This window comes from Poeciliopsis prolifica, unplaced genomic scaffold (assembly GCF_027474105.1).
Source record: "Poeciliopsis prolifica strain line A6 unplaced genomic scaffold, Auburn_PproV2 SCAFFOLD004, whole genome shotgun sequence".
Taxonomy (NCBI): Eukaryota; Metazoa; Chordata; class Actinopteri; order Cyprinodontiformes; family Poeciliidae; genus Poeciliopsis; species Poeciliopsis prolifica.
This window is the reverse complement of record NW_026562379.1, coordinates 18,666,032-18,685,916: the sequence shown is the minus strand read 5'-3', so window position 1 is coordinate 18,685,916 and position 19,885 is coordinate 18,666,032. Positions and strand designations below refer to the sequence as shown.

At 41.2% G+C, this 19,885-nt stretch overlaps 5 protein-coding genes across 7 annotated transcripts in view; 1 reads left to right on the top strand and 4 right to left on the bottom strand.

Annotated features, from left to right (window-relative positions):
• Positions 1–4,180, top strand: part of arrb1 (arrestin, beta 1) — a 20,411-nt gene extending 16,231 nt beyond the window's left edge. For all 3 annotated transcript variants that reach the window (XM_055028987.1, XM_055028986.1, XM_055028988.1), the window contains 2 exons: positions 590–638; positions 1,782–4,180. In XM_055028987.1, the coding sequence (XP_054884962.1) occupies positions 590–638; positions 1,782–1,893 (161 nt within the window). In that variant the 3' untranslated portion in view covers positions 1,894–4,180. The remainder of the gene's footprint in view (positions 1–589; positions 639–1,781) is intronic.
• Positions 4,181–5,011: 831 nt separating this feature from the next.
• or55e1 (odorant receptor, family 55, subfamily E, member 1) lies at positions 5,012–5,989 on the bottom strand. Its single transcript, XM_055028990.1, has one exon. It carries the CDS (start codon positions 5,987–5,989, stop codon positions 5,012–5,014), a length of 978 nt encoding a protein of 325 aa, XP_054884965.1.
• A 4,012-nt stretch (positions 5,990–10,001) lies between these two features.
• Positions 10,002–10,937, bottom strand: LOC129358970 (olfactory receptor 52N2-like). The gene has a single exon (XM_055028267.1). The coding sequence runs from the start codon at positions 10,935–10,937 to the stop codon at positions 10,002–10,004; it is 936 nt and encodes a 311-aa protein (XP_054884242.1).
• Positions 10,938–13,620: 2,683 nt separating this feature from the next.
• LOC129358969 (olfactory receptor 52N2-like) lies at positions 13,621–14,556 on the bottom strand. The gene has a single exon (XM_055028266.1). The coding sequence runs from the start codon at positions 14,554–14,556 to the stop codon at positions 13,621–13,623; it is 936 nt and encodes a 311-aa protein (XP_054884241.1).
• A 2,007-nt stretch (positions 14,557–16,563) lies between these two features.
• LOC129358893 (olfactory receptor 52K1-like) lies at positions 16,564–17,508 on the bottom strand. The gene has a single exon (XM_055028121.1). The coding sequence runs from the start codon at positions 17,503–17,505 to the stop codon at positions 16,564–16,566; it is 942 nt and encodes a 313-aa protein (XP_054884096.1). The 5' UTR covers positions 17,506–17,508.
• Between the last annotated feature and the right edge of the window lie 2,377 nt (positions 17,509–19,885).

Below are 19,885 nucleotides of genomic sequence, written 5' to 3'. Positions count from 1 at the left end.
TTAAATTTGCTAAAAGTCTCCATCATGGCTTGGATTACATTGTTGGTTAGATCCCGGACAAGCCCCCAAGAAATCAAACAGGAGGAATTTCCTTCAATAAAAACCACATCTGTCCACTTTAAAGGCTGAAAAGCAAAAGTTAGTTCCCATCTGACATATCTTATTTCTTGGTTGTTGATGCCCTTTAAATGAATACATGAACAGTTTCGATGGTTAGGAGTTAATATTCATAATGATCCTAGTGTGTTCTCATGTATGATCATCTGCTAATGTTAGCAATAGCATTGGGAATGCAGTGATGGGCTATTACTGCACTGAAATATGCATTTAGAGTTAAATGTTCTGTAGATTATTTGTAGAACGTCAATATAATGATCTCAACACAATGTGAACTATAGACATTTTTCTGTTGGATTGGATTCCATAAGGAATTCGGTGTGTCTCATTTCTGTTTACGCTGTTGACAGAAATCCTACCAACAACGCCAACTTTGTCTTAGAAAAAACAGAAGGCCTTGATGGAGAAGAGCAGTGAATCATCTCAGTTTGTGATGACAGAGCTCTGATTGCCTCTTTCTGATTCTCCGCAGCTCCAGATGAAGCTCCAATCGACACTAACCTGATTGAGTTTGACACACAGTAAGCATCCCTCCAGTGTTTCCTGCTCGTCAGCCCGCTCTCTGATTGGACGGTGCTGGCAGCAGAGAGGGTTTCCTCTCGGCCGTTAGCGCATTAGCAGCTCTGAAGCCATCTCCTGAGTCTCAGCCTTAATGCATCCTAATGCATGCTGCTGTGGGAGCTGCAGGAAATGGGCTTTAAACTGGAAACTCTTCTCGCTGTCAGCAGCCACTCTGGATCTTACTGATTATTACGATAATAGCGAGATTGCTTTAAGACCCTATTAGGAGGTTTGCCTTGCACAGAGGGATTCATTACTGGTTTTATTTTCAGTTTAATGCACTTTCTGATGTTTTCTTTGGAAGCTTTTTAATTGAACAAGCCGTGACTCAATCTAATGAGTCTCATTAAGTCTGTGCATGAATTTATCCTCAGTTAAATGTTGAAAACTACCAAACTGATTTGTTGGCTTCATTTCTGTGAAAATACATCCAGGCTCATGGGGCAGCTCATCTCAAGCTGCAGGTTTTATCAGAGTCTTTGCTGTAAACATGTAAAGTGTGTGTGCGTCTCTCTATGACCTAACAGGGAGTCAGCAGGAGCATCTCTATGTCTGTCGAATTAAAATTCATCCTGTCATCAGGCTGGTCACCAGATATCGATTCCACTTCACTTCTGCCACTTCTCAGCTCATCAAACATGTACTGTTGTCTGGACAAGGTCAAAAGTCATCAGGTTGAAAAAGGCAGACAGTTTTCACCCATTCATTGGCAGCTTTGGGTCAGGTTGGAATCTGGAATCCAACCTACAACCTTCCTCTGAGCCACAGTTTAAGATGAAGGTTGTGATGTTGGTGCCTGAATAATCAGTTTTTTTCTTTTTAGAAAAGGATTTAAACATCCAGAAACACACAAAATCCCAAAATTTTAACAGGGATAAATGAGCATTTGAATGAAAGTGGGACTAGCCAGTTTTTTTATCTCTTGACCCACATAGTTTCTGTTGCAGTAAGAGGAAATATTTCTCAAGTTAAGCAATAACTTTAAATCTAGATTTTCCAGGGGTATGAATAATTTTGGGCTACGGTTCGTTTGTGTCGGCAGCAGATTAATGATGTTGCACCGAAGCTCTGAACTAACCTCAGTCCCATTCTCCGACCCTCAGTGATGATGACATCATATTTGAGGACTTCGCCCGCCAGCGGCTCAGTGGCGCTAAAGACGAGAAGGAGGAAGACGAGGAACCGTTGGACTCACCCAAACCCGACGACAGATAGAGGCGACGGGCGTCCCGCCGTCACTGTTGTTGTTTTGCTGCTGTTTGTAGTGTGGAGCCGGCAGAGGTTACCTGTAGGCCGAGCCACAGTCTGGACACCCTCCAAACACTCGGTGGTGGCGTGTTTGTGTGTTTGTTCATGTCCGTCGTCTCTCTGCGTCCCGCAGGGTGTAGAATACCGCAGCCTTGTGTCGTCGGGCCGAGCCTCGGCAGGAACTCAGAGCCGGCGATCGCTGGAAGCATGCCTCTCTTTGTTCTTCGTATTTCCGTTAGAGACCGATCAGGAGTTCAGTTGTGTTGAGATTAGCTTCGGTGTTTTATGTTGAAGGGTCTTTAAAACAAAAAACACTGCCAAATTCGGATGACTTGCAACAGTTCCCCCCAGATCAACATCAGGGACTTCAGCTCACGTCTGCAGGTGATGAAGAGGCACAGACCCAACAAGGATCCAGTGCATGAAATATATCAGTATTTTATAGTTTATTGAGGTCATGAATAATGAAGCTGTCCTTGGTTTGTTCCGACACGTTGATCATTTCCCAAATCATCATCATTGGGGTTATAAAATAATCTTCCAGCTCATGAAAGCTGTGCCTCCCATCACCAGAAGTAGAAAACCAAAGCAGTGGTATAGTCAAAGTAAAGCTGGAACATGCATGTTGCTCCTGGACGACACCAGAGATCATCATTATTAGTCCACAGAGTTCTGCACGGTTCTGACTTCCAGTCCTACAAGATCAGTGAAAAGTGGCCTTAATTAATGACATTTCCTATGTATGGAGCCAACAACTGGTACGCAGACCAACCAGCCAAAACATTATGATCCCTACTTTCATTAGGTTGTCTACAGATTCCTGACTGGATTGTGATTGGGTGAATCGGAGGCCAGAACCTCAGCCTGGTGTTTCTGCCTTCATCCTGCAGACCAGCTGGTATGAGCGTTTCATTGGTCTTCTTTCCTCAATGCGTCTTGACACCATGGAGATTTACATAAAGCCGAGCGTCTATGTGGTGCAGAGCAACAAACACCATCAGACCGGTTCTGGTAAAGTTCTGATGCTTGTGCGTTCGAGGCAGCAGCTTGAGGTGGAGCATCTTGGTGACCTGATGCTGCTCAACCACAAACCACGAACTCGACCAGCTGACATGTAGCAAATGTTTCCAATCAGACCAAGTTTTACCAGACTGAGGCAGACCTCCCTGCCTCATTTAAGGTCAGAGGTCATGCTTGATGACAAAGAGAGAATATGGGAGAGTTCCAACTCTAGAACCAGAGCTGATCCAGAATAACATGAAGGTCTTCCTCACATTAACACCCTGATGACCAGGGGAAGTGCTGATCTGGAGTTGAACCAACGCAGCGTTTCAGTGAATCTGGTGTCAGAGCTGGTCGGCGGCGGCTCTCCTTCCTCTGATTGGCTGTAACTGATGGATTTCTGAAAGAAAATCCAGAAGGAAGATGTCTGACCATCAGTTCTCTCTTGAACTGATCCGGTTTTGTAACAGGATATTGATCAGCAGGTCGAAATGCAAAACAGAAACCGAAGCTCTGGAGTGGCCTAGTCAAAGTTCAAGCTGAAATCAGGTTCTAAAACAATTCCTATACTTCCACGGTGATTTAAAAAAAAATCCAGACTGTGTTTTAGAAGATTACTGATTAACAGAAGCGTAGAGCCAGTAAACGGTGAACTGATCTGGTTTTTAAATCATCTCAGTGAAACGAAACTATCTGGATTTACTGACGTTTTCTCTGTCTGATGAGTAAATGAGTTTAATCTGATAAAATACTTATTCAGATGTGTAGGAGTGATGAACGTTTTCACAACACTGCACATGTTTAAATTCTGTTGTTCCAACTTGCTGAGTTACCGCCACCTGGTGGTGGTAACCTGAACAGCAGAAGATGAAACCCCTTAAACTGCTCAAGTTTTGACAGTATTTTCCACATATTAATAGATACTAAAATAATGACTTTAATCTGTAATTAACTGTGTTGCTCCTCTAAACTCCTGATGATGATCAGTGAACTGCTCAGCTCTGTTAAATGTTCAGGTTTCTGTTCGTCAACCTGTGGCCGTTAATGACGGTTTCTGTTTATTATTTGCAGATTCTAATATGAAGTGAGATTCTGAACTTGTATTTTCCTGAAGTCTGACAGATGTTTGAGTCTGAGGAAGAAACACATCATGTCTGTTTATACTTTAGTTCCAGTTGTCTTTTATTTTGATATTGTCAGAGAAAACTTGTATATTCCCCACAGTCTTTAATAAAAACAGTATTGAAAGTTCTGTCAATGTTTTTACTGTCAGTCATGATATTCATACACAGCCTGACATTTGGGATCAAAACTGTGTTTGTATTATTTTAACAGCTTTTTCCAGTTTCACATTATTTCACTTACAAAGTTGATTTTGTTTTTGAATAGTAAAGTATCATCAGGCTGCTCATAAATATCTGATCATTATTTATTACAGAATGAGACACTGGAAGCTTGATGCCTGAGGAATAATCCAGTCAGATTCTATAACAGAGAAATGATGGGCATTAATGTTAGCAGTGGGCTAATCATTAGCTCAGCATTTTGGCTAACTTTAGCACTTAGCGCACTTAGCTTCCACTTCATTAATTTTCCAGATACATTTTAAAATGTCCTGTTTGCTGTTTTGTAAACTTTCAGTTGAATAAAGTTAAACATTCAACTAAGTTTAGTTATGGATTCTTTAACTAGTTAACTTTATGTTCATGCTCTTATTTTGAAGTGGATGAGAACTGTTTACACACCAGTTCCACTTCCTCTTCTGCCATATTGGATATCAACATGGTGGAATTTAGCACTTTAGCATTAGCTTCTGCTAAATACCAGAAGCTAATGCGCTTTAGCGTTAGCCCAGCTAATGTCTATTATGCTTAGCAATAAAATGGTTTTGATTTGTTCCCAATAGTTGATGTTGAAAACACTTCCTGTTCCCACTGGCTCCGCCCACAATGACCTGCTGGTCCAATCAGGTGCGGCCGTGGGAACCGGAGCTCCTAATTGTCTTCAGATTCGGTTACAGTCATGATGTTGATCATTAAAACTTCATACTGTTTTAGTTTTGAAGAGTCATTCTTGTGGGCTGCTAACCGGAAGTTGTCAGAGTTTTTCCAGAATAAAGCTTCGGAGGCCTGAACATGCTCTGCAGGCCTCGGCGGATCTCTTTGGTTCGGACGCCGTAGATGATGGGATTGACGGTGGCGGGGATCAGGATGTAGGCCACGCCCATCAGGGTGTTGATGCCCGTTGGTATGGGAATGTTGAGGGTGCCGGACAGGAAGGTGATGGTCCCCACCAGGTAGAAACACACGATGACCATCAGGTGCGTGCTGCAGGTGTGCAGCGCCTTCAGCCGCTCCTCGCCGGCCGCCGCCCTCACCGCGACCTTCACGATCTTCAGGTAGGAGAAGCAGATGACGGGGATGTCCACGCCCACGAAGCAGACGATCACCGCCAGCCCGGCCGCCCGGTTCCGCTGCGTCCTGCCGCAGGCCAGGCGGACCAGCGCCATGTGGTCGCAGTAGCAGTGCTGGATGGCGTCGGAGCCGCAGAACCACAGAGACCCGGCCAGAACCACCAGCACCGACATGATGGAGACGCTGCGCAGGAGCGCGAAGACCAGCAGCTTCAGGAAGGCGGAGGAGCTCATGATGTCCGCGTAGCGTAGCGGCTTGCAGATGGCGACGTAGCGGTCCAGCGCCATCACCAGCAGCAGCGTGGACTCCAGCGACGACAGGAAGTACGTGGAAAACATCTGGATGAGGCATCCGGTCAGCGAGATGCGGCTCCAGTCCAACAGCAGGTTGAGCAGCATGTTGGGGAGGATGGCGGAGGCCTGCAGGACGTCCACCGCGCACAGCAGGCACACCAGCACGTACATGGGGCTGCGCAGGCGCGCCACCCTGCGGGTCACGTAGACCAGCGCAGAGTTTCCCAGCAGCACCGACAGGAAGCAGAGGAAGAACAGCAGCGCCAGGATCCAGCGGCGGGTCTGCAGCTCCGGAAAACATCGGAACCGGAAGCTGGAGTGGGACGAGTTCCTGGTGAGTGGATCGTCCAACATGGCGCGGCCTCACCTGGAAACAACGGCAACATGTTGCCATCCTGACACAACAGATCAACTCTAAACATGCGGCTTTTAGTCTGGAGCTAAAGGAACTCTGTGTTTCAGCTGGTTCGCAGTTTTCTAGAACTTTGTTCCAGAGTTGATCAGCAGCAGATCTTTAAACTACCAACAGCATTTTAAAGTCTTTCCTCTCAGTGGAAGCTGACAGAAGACCGACTTTGTAACTGTCTTTACGTGGCTCTGAAGGTTCAGGTCAGAGTTCATCATACGGTCAGGTTTTCTCCAGTCTGACTGTTCAGAAGGGAAAATTAACCAGTAAAGATTCAGATAATCACTTTTATTAAACAATTGTTTTTGCTGTGATTTTTAAAACATTTTAACAAACAGAATTAATTTTTATTTGCCGTTTTGTGTTGAGAACCTAAAGCTTGTAGTCAAGTTAGAGCAGAGCTACTTCAACATGTTTTTACTCAAGGAAGAGTGAAAAAGTATTTGGTGAAAAGTTTACAGAAATACCTGATCAACCATTTAATATTTAAAAATCATAAAATCAGACGAACCAAAATACAAAGTTAATTGGAAAATTTGTGTTTTAAGGACCGAAATAATTTTTATCAGTTCGGAATAACAGCATCAGGTGAAACAAACTATTTCAAATCAGAAGCAACTCTAAACATGTTTTTAAATGATAAAAAACAAATATTTAGTTTTTAGTCTGTGAAGTAATGACGCATCTATCCAATCAAAAAACACAGCAGCCACAGGACGGACATATAATAAAACAGTTCAAATTTTATTTTTCCCTTACTGAATATGAATTTTATGGCTCTAAATAAATTCTGAATATTTAGATATTAAACTCAGTGGAACAGAGTTTATCATCAATAAATTCTTCAAAGTATTACAGAAACAAAACATTTATCCTAAAACTGCTTAAATACAAGAACTTGGTGTGAAACAGAAAAATAAAAAGGTTTTTATTTCCTGTTGTTTGCATGAAGCGAAAGCAATTTCTGTTTTTTCACTTCTGCATTATTTAATTTAATTTCACTCTGAAACGCGTCCCAGGAGTAAGAACTGCATTTACTGTCTGTATTTAGATAATAAATATAAACATAAAGCGTTTCCAGTCTGAAAAATCTAATAAACATTTGTTCAATTCAATTAAATTTTTGTATTTTAATCTATGAAAATGAAAAAAAAGCCTCAATTTGTAACTAGATGCTAATTATTATTAACTATTAAACAGATCGGTGGTGAAACCAGATCTAATCTCTGATCTGCCGAAATGAATAAACTCCAGTTTTAACATTTAGAGAGAAACTGAAACAGTGAAATTTCCTACCTGCTGCTGGGTCCTCATCAGGACACGACGAGTGTCCCCTCCGCCCGTCTTATAGCCGACGTCCAGACGTCCCACAGGACGGCTGACCCTGAAGGCAGCAGCGCTGTGATTGGCTGCAGGAGGTTTTTAATCAGATTCTCCAGAGTTTATTCTCCCTACTGTATTGGCATAAATTAGAAGTTAAACTCATAAAATGTGTTTTTCAGTGATGAAAAACACATTTATCAATAAATTACTGATCAAAATGATCATCTCAGGGTTTCCGTATGTTTTCTTTCCTGATGTTGAACCAGGAAAAGTCAGATTTTTGCCTCTGTTTGCAGCCTCTGTCCTGGTGAATTGAGTTGGGAGCCTTCATGTTCCTCTGCTGTGCTTCATTAGTCTCTCCTGCTGGTCCCTGAGGTCCTCTGACCTGACCTCTGACCTGATCTCTCCCTCAGGATGAAAAGCGGTTTGCTGCGTCGGTTCGTCACTCGGCTCTGCTTCATGCTCTGGTCCTTTACAGACGCTGGGAGGTTAGCTGATGATGAGACAACATGCAGAAGATGTTTGTGGAGAAACAACAATGAAATTAGATTATTGTTGTTATTCAAATGTCCTGATTGTTGTTTTATATTTTAGCTTCACGTCAATAAAAATCTTGAAGGGATAAATTATAGCGTTCAGAGACCTTCGGATCAGCTGCATTGCTGTCGACACCAACCGTCCTGGATTATGAGAATAATAAACAGAGCAAATCAAAGATGTGATGGTTGAACTGGGAGTTTCCCAAGGACTCCAGGGAGCTTCAACTGGCTGGAGTTTGTTGCTGAATGTCTGCAGACCGAAGACGACTTCAGTCAAAGGAAAGCCACTGAATCTCCACCTTTATAGCCTCTGTCAAGTTACCATTGGCTGCAAAGATTAAACTTAAAACGCTAATAACTTAAAATAACTTAAAAATAATTAACAGAACACCAATAAATCTGCAATGTTTCTTCTGTTTCCTTAGACCATCCATACAGCTTGAAAATAAATTATTTCCTGTGTTGTCAACTTAATTTCTTCTGGTAAAATCAATCAATCTTTGGTACAAAAATCCATAAAAAGTTTTCAATGTAAACATTTTATTTAGTTTTTTTCTCTCTCTCACATTCTAACCTCTATAAAATGAAGAAATAAAGAGCTTTGGTTGTTAACTTGTCTGTTTTTTCCTGAGAGCATACTGATGTGTCCAACACTAAAGAGTCCTGCTGGTCATGCAGTTTCTTTCCTTAAATGTAATTCATGGCATCTATTCACCTCAAACAACAATATTTCACTTTTGGTCTTTCACACTTAAACATTTTATTATTTATGTCATACACATTCAAATATTAACGTGTACTTTTGCTAATATTTAAACGTGTAGTACAAATAGTGCTTTCTGTTGGCTAGTAACTGCGAGTAACTACAGCCAGTAAATCCTTTTGGCTGCTTCTACCTTATTGGTCAGTCGAGGTTAATATCAAGTTTAAGCAATTTGATTGGCTATGATGGCTGAGGGGAAGGGCGGGGGTGAAAACTGCGATACGTCACAACGCCCGCCATTTTGGATGTGAGCGATCCGCCAGTAAGCTAGCACAAAGTACGAGCGAGAGAACCGAACGCCATAAAGCGCTCTATTTTATTTTATTTTTAATATTTATGTTAATGGTGGGAACATTAACGGAGCTGTTAAAAGTTATTAACGAACTGTTGTTCACGCCGGAAGAAGCTGGATTCTATGCTGTGGACTTTTTAAAACTAATCATCTGGAACATCCAGAAAACATCCGTTTTCTGGATGTTTTCCTGGATTTTGGATCCGCACCGGAGCGCGAGCCACAGTGGACAGCTGGACCGGACCGTGAATCCCCGGTGGGGTGAGTCACCTGGTGGGAACCGCCATCATGAGGACTAGCATAACATTAGCTTTAGGTTCATGAAGCTAATAACATTAGCTTTAGGCTCACAACGCTAATAACATTAGCTTTAAGTTCATGAAGCTAATGGATTGCTTTATCCCTGAAAGACACTAAATATGTGAAATGCATTAATTTCGTTCTCCAATCTGCTTTTTACTGTTAGCTTTTCTACATTTTCTTCAGTGGAAAGGAGGTTTTGTGCATAGTTGTGTACTAGTTACATTTACTTAATTGGATTTACTTGAATAACTTGCTGAAAAAACACAAACTTTTCAGAGTATTTTACTAAATTGTACTTTTTACTTTTATGAGTTATTTTACTATGAAGTTTGAATCAAATCAAGTTTGATTTCTGGATTTTCTACCCACTCAATGAAAAACAAACATGTTTTAACCAAAAATTCACCAGACACAGACACACACCTGCAGTTTCAGGTAAAGTTTTATTTTATTAAAAGAAACTGATTTGGAAAAATATTTTCTTTTATTTGATTTTGTTATTTTTTTGTTACCTATATCTTTATCAAGTGTGGTGAAAAACAAGTGATTTGAGCTTTTTTGTCATGTAAGGATCTTCTTGTAGCTATTGAGTGACCCGTAACCTCCTCTCTTGTCCAGTTAAATGTGAGTGATTCTGTTCAACGGCTGAAGTTTGGTCCAAATGGATCAACGATCCCCCCAAAAAAACAGCAGCAGAACGATTGCGGTCTTATTTTAGAGCAGTATTTCACAGTTACTATTTACCGGTAAGAAGACAGAACTTTGAGGATGTTTTGTCGAATCTCAGTGGTTCTGACTCCATAGATGATCGGGTTTATACAGCTGGGAAGGAACATGTACATGATGCTGACAAAAACACGACCAGCGTTTGGGAGACTGTTCATCCGATACGCCAAGAAAGCCGTGAGCGTAAAGGCCAAACCGATGACGATGACGATGATGTGAGTGATGCAGGTGTGCAGAGCTTTAGCACTGAATTTACCTGAACGCAGCACAGAGTGGAATATGATTATATATGAAGCGGCGATGCACAAGAAATCAACAACAGTGACCACAAAGACTCCTAATAACCCAACCAGACTGTTGATGGCTGTGCTGCCACAGCCCAACTCCACCAAGGCCATGTGTTCACAGACACAGTGGTTTATCACATTCCTGAAGCAGTACAACACTTTACCTGCCAGAAGCACAACCGCCGACACCATGATCACATCCCTGATGAGAACAGGGATGATAAACCTGAGGAATCTGGGTAAAGACATGTGATGACGGTAGGAAAGGGGCCTGCAGATGGCAAAGTATCGGTCCAACGCCATCCAGACCAGAAGAGCCGACTGACAAGCTCCTAACATGTGAATCATAAACATCTGAACCAGGCAGCCGGTCAGAGAGATCCCGCTCACGTTGAACAAGACGTTCAGCAACAGGTTGGGGATGAGAATCAGTGGCAGGCACATATCAACAAATGACAAGGCGGCGATGAGGATGTACATCGGAGAGTGGAGGCTCCTCTGTGAAATGACCACATAGATCAGCAGAGAGTTGGCAAACAGAGACACAAAGAACAGAATCAGGAAGGGGATATAAATGAAGGATTTCAGAGCTCCAAGCTCACTGAAGCCACTGAAGATGAAGTAGTTGTGCAAGGAAATGTTTTCCTTCAGTGGTTCCATCATCGTCTTCTACCAAACTGTCCTGGTGCAGAGCTTCAGGATCAGCCTGAAAACAAAGAAACAACGGGTATTTCTCAATACCCATTCATCAGTCAACCTATCATCCATTTAACTAAACAGCTTCTATGGAAACTGCTTTTCATTTCCATGGTCATGAGAAGTTAGGCATCCAAAGGTCCTTCTTCACAGCCTCCACTCGTTCCTTTAGTTTAGTTTTGCTTTAGATTCTGCAAACCTGACATCAGTTTCCTTTCCTTTCCTTTCCCTTTTTATTCACCCCTGCAAAGACACCAAATTATTGGAAGTGTGCATAAGTTGAACTGGTGTATCCAAAGTCCTGAGTCTGATAGGAACCTGACTGACCAGTCTGGCCAAGAGATGATGGCCATGCGTCGACTGTTTCAAGGCTCTTTACTCTCAGGAAATCCTAAAACCCTATTGAAAGTCTAAACACAGCACCAGGACTTCTGATTAACATTTGAAAGGGAATTAGGAGTTGTTCTTCTCGCTGATAAAGCTCTTGTTAATCAATCTGTACAATACATGAGAGATCTGATTGATCCAGGTGTTTTAAACAGAAGCTTTTATATTCCATAAAACTGCTGGTTCCTCGAGGCCCTAAACGTAAAACGGGAGGCTGACCTTTTACTCTTCAGGCGCCTGTTCAGTGAGATGGACACCCCATCTACTTCTAAGATTAAAACTTTTTTCATTTTCTAATAAAGCTTGTAGTTATGCTGGCTTAGGTAATCCAGACCTTCCTCTGTAGTGAAGGCTTACGCAGCTTGGAGGATGAACCGAAAACTTTTTGTAACTTTCTCTCCAAAAGCATTTCATTCTCACCAGGAACATGATTACACTTCAAAATAAATTAATATTTTTATATTTTAGTTTCACAAACTTTTCTGCACACACACACACACACACACACACACACACACACACACACACACACACACACACACACACACACACACACACACACACACACATATATAGTACTTTTTACCATAAAACATTTTATTCTATGAGTTGACAGCAGAGAACTATTTATGTTCTGAGCAAGAACCTTTAATGAGCTCTGATAGGTTTTACATGATAGATGAAAAGTATTTTATTATCAGTGAACTAATTTAGCAATAACTAGTGGATTACCTAAAATCTGGTGAGGCTGAGAAAAGCAAAAAACTAAAGAAATCTGCAAAGAGATAAATAACAGAGCTGTAAATCTGCAAAATACATCTATTAATAAAAACATTTAAAATACTTTAGTCTCATGAGAAATTAACATCGTAGAAAAAAAAGCAAAGATTTTTTTGGTCAGGAAAAGAGGAAAAAATTTTTATTTTGCTTCGTCACAGAATTTTTAAAAATCTCTAACAAAACTTGTAATTTTTATTTTAACAAATAGATATCTAAATGATTTTAAATATATTGTTGGCATTTTATATCCATATCTTACAAGTTTCAGGATTTGCATGACCTACATGAACAACAACATTTCAGCGTGATTTATTAAACATGTGAGTTTATGCCACGAAAATCTTCTATTTATAACCAGGTAGTAAGTAATTAAAATGTAAAAAAACTTCTATACTGTTTTAAAAATGTTCCGGTTTCCTGCTGAACTCCAAACTTTACAAATTTCAAAACTCCAAAGAAAAGAAACAACTTTCTTTAAATATCAGTTAAGCTAAAAAAAAAGAGGAATTTACAAATCAAACCTTCAGAAGAGCACAAGTTTCCTCAAGTTAGAATCACATCAACAAAATGCTGAAAACAGAAAAAAACATTTTGTGTATTAGACTCGAGTGCCTGAGAGAAAAGGAGAATAAAAACAGATAAAACAGCAGAAATGGTTGAACAGGAAGTTAACGTTACATCCCGGCTCTGAATGTTTCACTTGTTTGGTACCGACCGTCTCTGCTGACTGGGCATCTTTCCTTCATCCAGCTGTGAGAACCAAATCCCTCTGACTCAGCACTTTTATATCTTCTGTCACGCTCTGCTATTGGTTAGAGAAACGTTAGAGCAACTCTCTGAACTTTTACAACCTGAGACGTAAATGCTGGGATGGGAAATAACACAAAACTTAACTTTTTAATTGAGCTTTCATTTAGAGCCAATAAAGATGAAAAATTGTTTCAACACCGATTTGATCAATTTAATTGCATCTTCATCTGCACTGCATCTGCTAGCTTGCTGGTTAGCATTAGCATTAGCTGACGTGATGTTTTATTGTCTCGTCAGTGGAACTGCTCTACAAGATAATGACTTCCTGCTAATCAGTTTTATGAATCTGCCATATTTTTTCCTCGCAGCAATTTTGCAGTCCAAGTTCAGTTAGGCTGGAGTTGGAAGTGATTAAGTCAAAATGTTCGGTTGTAGCGTGGATTAATTCCTTGTATCGTCTCCCATATCAGACCCGGAGGAGGCACCTTTTCCGGTTCAAGACCATGACCTCGGGTTTGGAGGCACTGATACTGATCCCGGCAGCTTCACACTTGGCTGCGAACCGCTGCAGTGAAGCCCATAGAACCGGATCATCTGCAAAAAGCAGAGTTGCGATCCTAAGGCCACCAAAACGGATCCTCTCGTTTAGAGATGTACTAGCATAACAGGATAACTGAAAAAGTACTTAATTGAAATTTGTTTTTTAATTTAAAAAAATGTTTCCAGTTCCTACCTAGCGATTAGAAGACAGAACTTTGAGGATGTTTTGTCGAATCTCAGTGGTTCTGACTCCATAGATGATCGGGTTTATACAGCTGGGAAGGAACATGTACATGATGCTGACAAAAACACGACCAGCGTTTGGGAGACTGTTCATCCGATACGCCAAGAAAGCCGTGAGCACAAAGGACAAACTGATGATCATGATGATGATGTGAGTGATGCAGGTGTGCAGAGCTTTAGCACTGAATTTACCTGAACGCAGCACAGAGTGGAATATGATTATATATGAAGCGGCGATGCACAAGAAATCAACAACAGTGATCACAAAGACTCCTAATAACCCAACCAGACTGTTGATGGCTGTGCTGCCACAGCCCAACTCCACCAAGGCCATGTGTTCACAGACACAGTGGTTTATCACATTCCTGAAGCAGTACAACACTTTACCTGCCAGAAGCACAACCGCCGACACCATGATCACATCCCTGATGAGAACAGGGATGATAAACCTGAGGAATCTGGGTAAAGACATGTGATGACGGTAGGAAAGGGGCCTGCAGATGGCAAAGTATCGGTCCAACGCCATCCAGACCAGAAGAGCCGACTGACAAGCTCCTAACATGTGAATCATAAACATCTGAACCAGGCAGCCGGTCAGAGAGATCCCGCTCACGTTGAACAAGACGTTCAGCAACAGGTTGGGGATGAGAATCAGTGGCAGGCACATATCAACAAATGACAAGGCGGCGATGAGGATGTACATCGGAGAGTGGAGGCTCCTCTGTGAAATGACCACATAGATCAGCAGAGAGTTGGCAAACAAAGACACAAAGAACAGAATCAGGAAGGGGATAGAAATGAAGGATTTCAGAGCTCCAAGCTCACTGAAGCCACTGAAGATGAAGTAGTTGTGCAAGGAAATGTTTTCCTTCAGTGGTTCCATCATCGTCTTCTACCAAACTGTCCTGGTGCAGAGCTTCAGGATCAGCCTGAAAACAAAGAAACAACAGATTAATATTCATTTCCAACCAATCAGTCATTAATGACAGCATTTGAACTACTGCTGATGCTGAAGACGTCTCCAACGCACCTGAATAAATAATAAATAATAGAAAACCCTTCAGCATAAACAACACATCAAATACAAGGAAACCTCAATTTAAATCATCTAAACCAATTATAAAACTCTCCATACCCCCTAGAAAAAAAGATATTAACATGTATTTAAAATACTTTGGTTTCATGAAAAATGAATTTGACCATCTTTTAGATGTTTTATGATATTTTATCACTGATGGAAAAAACACATCACTTGCTTTGTAGAAGGTTTTCTCTACATAATAATGTTTGAGTTTTATCTTAAGTTTTTTAGCATAAGTTTTGAGTTTAAGCTTTTACCTGTATGAACAACATGTATTTTATTTTGCTTGTTAAACAAGTACCGAGAAAAACTCAGATAAACTCACTTGGCAAAAATAAGTATTTGTTACACAAACTTTCAACACTGACAGTTTCTCACGTTTCTTCTTTTTGTACCGGAAGAAAAACAGTGGAGAGCGAAGACTCATCCTGAAGATTTGAAATGTAATCACAACAATTTTCTCATTGGAAGTTTTTACTGTTCTATCTTTTGAAAACATTCAGTTTAAATGGCAGGAAAACACTTTTCTCTGCTTTAATATGGCATCCAACTTTAGAAGAAAAACAGCAAAATGCAGAACAAGTTGCAAACAAATTAAACTTACCAACATAGTTCTATTATAATTCAAAAATACCACAAATACTAATTTTGCACATCAGAAATATAAGTTTAAAGAAAAAAGTGCTGGTTCCCCTCTGATCCCTGAACTTCATCAGTGACTTCAGATTCTGATTTTAAAAGAAAACATGAGCAACATTTTAAACATACATGTTGAAACAACCATAAAAGAGAGACAAACCTTAAAAAGAAAAGTTTTGATCTCAAAACACACAAGTTAAAACACTGAAAAGGGTCACTACATGTTCCTGTGTTAGACTCAAATCCCTGAAAGATGAGAAGGAGAATAAATAGTGAGAGCAAAGTTAGAACAACAGAAAGGATTTGAATTTAAATGATAATCTGTTGGCAGATCAGCTTTGATAGTTTCACCTGTTACTGAACGTCTGCTCATATCTTCTTTACCTGACTGTGACACCCGACTCCCACTGACTCAAACCTTTTATATCTTCGGTTACGTCGACATTTTAACGAAAAGCTTGAGCACATTTCCCTTCCTGAGTCACTTGGGGCAGATCGTAGGTTTGCTCAACCGTACCTGGGATTGGTGCAGGGTTGAGGTTCACAGATGGTGAAATATTTTACCCAACAAGATTGATTCTTTAATTATTTTTGGGTGAAATGTGAATGATAAACACTGAGGGCCTTTGTTATGTTTCTTCTCATAACTATATAAACTCAACAGAATCTCAGTGGAACATGAGTTTTATTAGACATTTTCCCCAAGAACACAGTGAGAACAATGCGCCGATACTACATGAGGTGTTCTTCTGCATAGAACACAAAATAGTGAATAATGTATTGTTTTATCACATACACAATAGAGCTGAAGTAGGACTGGACTAAGTTACAAAATAAAATAAAGAAAGTTATGCACAACCCAGATTATCCTCTTCATCAGACTGTGATACAACAACAGAGTGTCTCCTGGAGGCTTATTCAGAGCCGCTGAAATACAGACTGCTACAGGAGGCCCTTTCTGCTCACAGCCATCAACATTTAGCTCCTCTTTGGGGTCGATACATTATTTTTAATTGAATTGAACCATCTGGTTTAATATATGACCACATAATGCTAACCGCTAACCTCAGTTTGAACCAGAGAATAATGATCTGCAGTGATGTTAGTGTTTGAAATATTTATGCCTTCAATCTCTCATCAAAGTGTTTTACTGTAAATTCAACAACGGCATCTTTAAGGTTCAGTTTGGACAAATTGTTTCCAGTGCGTCAGCGTCTTTCGCATGTGCTGCCTGATCTCAGTGGTTCTGATGCCGTAGATGATCGGGTTGAAGCAGCTCGGGAACAACAGGTACATGGTGCTGAAGAAAACCCGGACAGCCGCAGGAAGTTCATTCTTAATCCGATATGAAAGTAAAGCAATGAGAGCCACGGCTAAGCTAACCGTGATCACGATTGCGTGAGTGATGCAGGTGTGCAATGCTTTGACACTGGTGCTGCTGGACCTCAACATGGTGCTGATTATCAGAATGTAAGACGCAGCGATAAGTAAGACGTCAAAGACGGGGATGAGGAAGACAGTAATCAGTCCAGCCAGGTTGTTGATGGCGGTGGATCCACAGGCCAGCTCCACCAAGGACATGTGCTCACAGAAACAGTGGTTCATCACATTCCTGCAGAACGACAGCTTTCCTGCCAAACTCACAAACAGAGAGATGAGGAGGACGTTTCTGACAACCAGCGGGACGATAAACTTCAGAAATCTCTGCAGCGCCATCAGTTCATGGTAGTGGAGTGGCGTACAAATGGCAAAGTATCGATCCAGAGCCATCCATACCAGGATGGTGGACTGAAATGCTCCAAAGAAGTGAATGAAGTGCATCTGCACCAGGCAGCCAATCAGAGAGATCCCCTTCCAGTCAAACAGGAAGCTGAGCAACATGTTGGGAACAAAGAATACCGGGAGGCAGAGATCAACACAAGCCATGCTGGCAATGAGGATGCTCATCGGCTGATGAAGGCTCCTCTGAGAAACGATGACATAAATCAGCAGGGAGTTGGCCAGCAGAGCCTCGATGAACATGAGGAGGAACGGGACGAAGAGGACCGGCCTCAGGACACCCAGTTCTGCAAAACCGTTCAGGATAAAGTGTTGCTGTGAGGAGACGTTCTGCATCTTCTTTTTACTTAATCCTGCCTGTTACAACCTTGATTCAGTCTGCCTGAAAAAGACAGAAACATTAGTGTGTTTCAGTCTCATGAATACTATGAACAAATCCATATACTTTTGTTTTTAGTTGAGTTTCATGCTAAGTTTTGAACTTCAGATCAATGGGTCCAGTGGACTCTGGGTAAATTTTTTTACTCTGTGCGCGGTCCTGGCAGTCGCACTGACCCCGCGTATGCTTGTTCGCCATTGGGAGCCGACAGGCTAACAGGACACACCAATCTCTTCCCTGTTGTCTGATCGTGGCATCTGCCACAATTTGCCTGAGCATCGCGCTAAGACCAGGAGGGTTAAAGGCAAAACCAAAACTTTATAGTCCAAAACTGGAAGATACCAGACAATCTATGCAAGGTTGAAAATCTGTCACATGTTAAAGCATATAGCAACATGAACCATGCTGAAGTTAAAAACACAAAATTTGGACTTACAGTCAATCAGCAGATTGACTGCTGATTGCGACCCATAAATGACAGAAGATTCAGAACGGAGCCCATTCTTAAGGTTTTTCCCTCTCTAACTTCTGCAAGAATCTGTTAATGAACCATTTATTTAACTCAAACATGCAGAGCAGTATCTTCAATGGCCTTAAGGGTTGATGTCCATTCTTGGACACTGCTTCAACTAATTTATTCAAAGGACTGAATTCTTCTCCGCCTGTGACTACTGTTTGCAGCCAAAGGTCCAGGATGCCCCGCTGTCCTCGATTTAAGCTATGAACCAAAGTCTTCTAGAGTCCAGTGTTTGTGTATCAGTCCAACAGCTGAAGCGTGTCCCAAACTGGGCCATCATCAGAGCGACGAACCAAACACAGCACCAGATCTACAGCAGAATGGCTAAAAAAAGAAGACTTCAATCTTAAAGCAATGCCGTGGTTGGACCTTCATGGATCTGCAAATCTTATTAAACAGAAGCAGCACAAGAAAGAAAACAGGAACCATAATCCCTGAACACCAAGCAAAGAGAAAGTCAGATAGGAACCACAGCTGAGTTATTAAATCATGAAAAAGGTCATTTGTTGCTTATCTGACGACCGTCTACCGTCTGTTCAAACTTCTTGCGGTCACTAAAACTGAGAAGCCTGAATCTTTACCTTCAGCCCTGTTAGTTTTCTGTCAAATACTGAAACTGGTCAGAAAACACAGCAAAGCAGAGAGATTATAATGTAAGATCTACAATCATGAGAGGAAATGAGAATCTCATGTTTCAAAGACAAATATTATATCTGTAAACCCTTTTGCAGTGCTGAGTATCAATACTTACTAAACAATGTGGTTTATCGAAGAAACAAGTCAATAGCGTAAAACATTTACTATAATTAAAGTACAAAGGAATACACATTAATACTTAACGCACACAATACTTTGAGGAGCAGATGGACAATATTTCACTACAATAAGATCCTTTGACTGTTTGGAAAAACTCATCAGCATAATCAAAACCCAACAGATCGAAGTTGAAACCACAGATTGAATCCTGCAGGATTTCAGCTGGTGGAGCTGCTGCAGGTCAGCTGCAAGGAAGTGAAAATATCTTATTGTGAAAAAACCTCTGAATGCTGCCTCTTTATACTCGCTGACTCTACTGGAGGACCAACTCCCCACGGAGACGAAGCGCTGCTCAACCAAACCGACATGCAAAGGCTTCGCTGAATCCTAAAGTATAAAAAAATGGATTAAAAACGTCCTTGTGTAGCTGTTGACAACAAACACCTTATGCAAAACGTGAAATTAAAGTATTGTGTTTGTTCGAAACAAATACAGACCAGATCAAATCAGGATGTTAATATTGATGCCAGCCTCTTATCAGATACAAAAAAATAAAAGGGATGTTTCAATCTGTTGGTCGCACCAACCATTGCGTGAGTAAAGATACATTTTAAAATGGAAAGTCAATTCAATCTGGTCACACACCCAGTCCAACTACAATTCAAATAACGCAGCCGTTCGGTTTATTATTTAAGGCATTCATGGACAAGCATGTAGTGACAGTGGAGAGGAGAAACTCCTCTTTAACAGCAGGAAATCTCCAGCAGAAGCAGAACCAGGCTTATTGTGGACGGCCGTTTTCTAGTAGACAGTCTGAAGAAGTGACGTTGGAGAACTTTGTATGCTAATGAAAAGTAGAAATGGCATGCTCTTTTATAGCTCTTTATCTTGTCCGGAGAACTCCAAAGCATATTACACTTCATCCAGTCATTCACCTATTAGCGTACCAGAGCTACACAGTAGCAGGCTAACAGAAGCCAGTCCATCAGAGCTGGTTGGATGTTCCCACAATCCCTTCATGTCATGGTACCCATCGTCCTTTCCCCTTCCTCTGTCAAAGTGGA

What these genes read in the sequence shown, in the direction of transcription:
- or55e1 (XM_055028990.1), bottom strand. Translation starts at nt 5,989, where the DNA reads ATGTTGGACGATCCACTCACCAGGAACTCGTCCCACTCCAGCTTCCGG.
- LOC129358970 (XM_055028267.1), bottom strand. Translation starts at nt 10,937, where the DNA reads ATGATGGAACCACTGAAGGAAAACATTTCCTTGCACAACTACTTCATC.
- LOC129358969 (XM_055028266.1), bottom strand. Translation starts at nt 14,556, where the DNA reads ATGATGGAACCACTGAAGGAAAACATTTCCTTGCACAACTACTTCATC.
- LOC129358893 (XM_055028121.1), bottom strand. Translation starts at nt 17,505, where the DNA reads ATGCAGAACGTCTCCTCACAGCAACACTTTATCCTGAACGGTTTTGCA.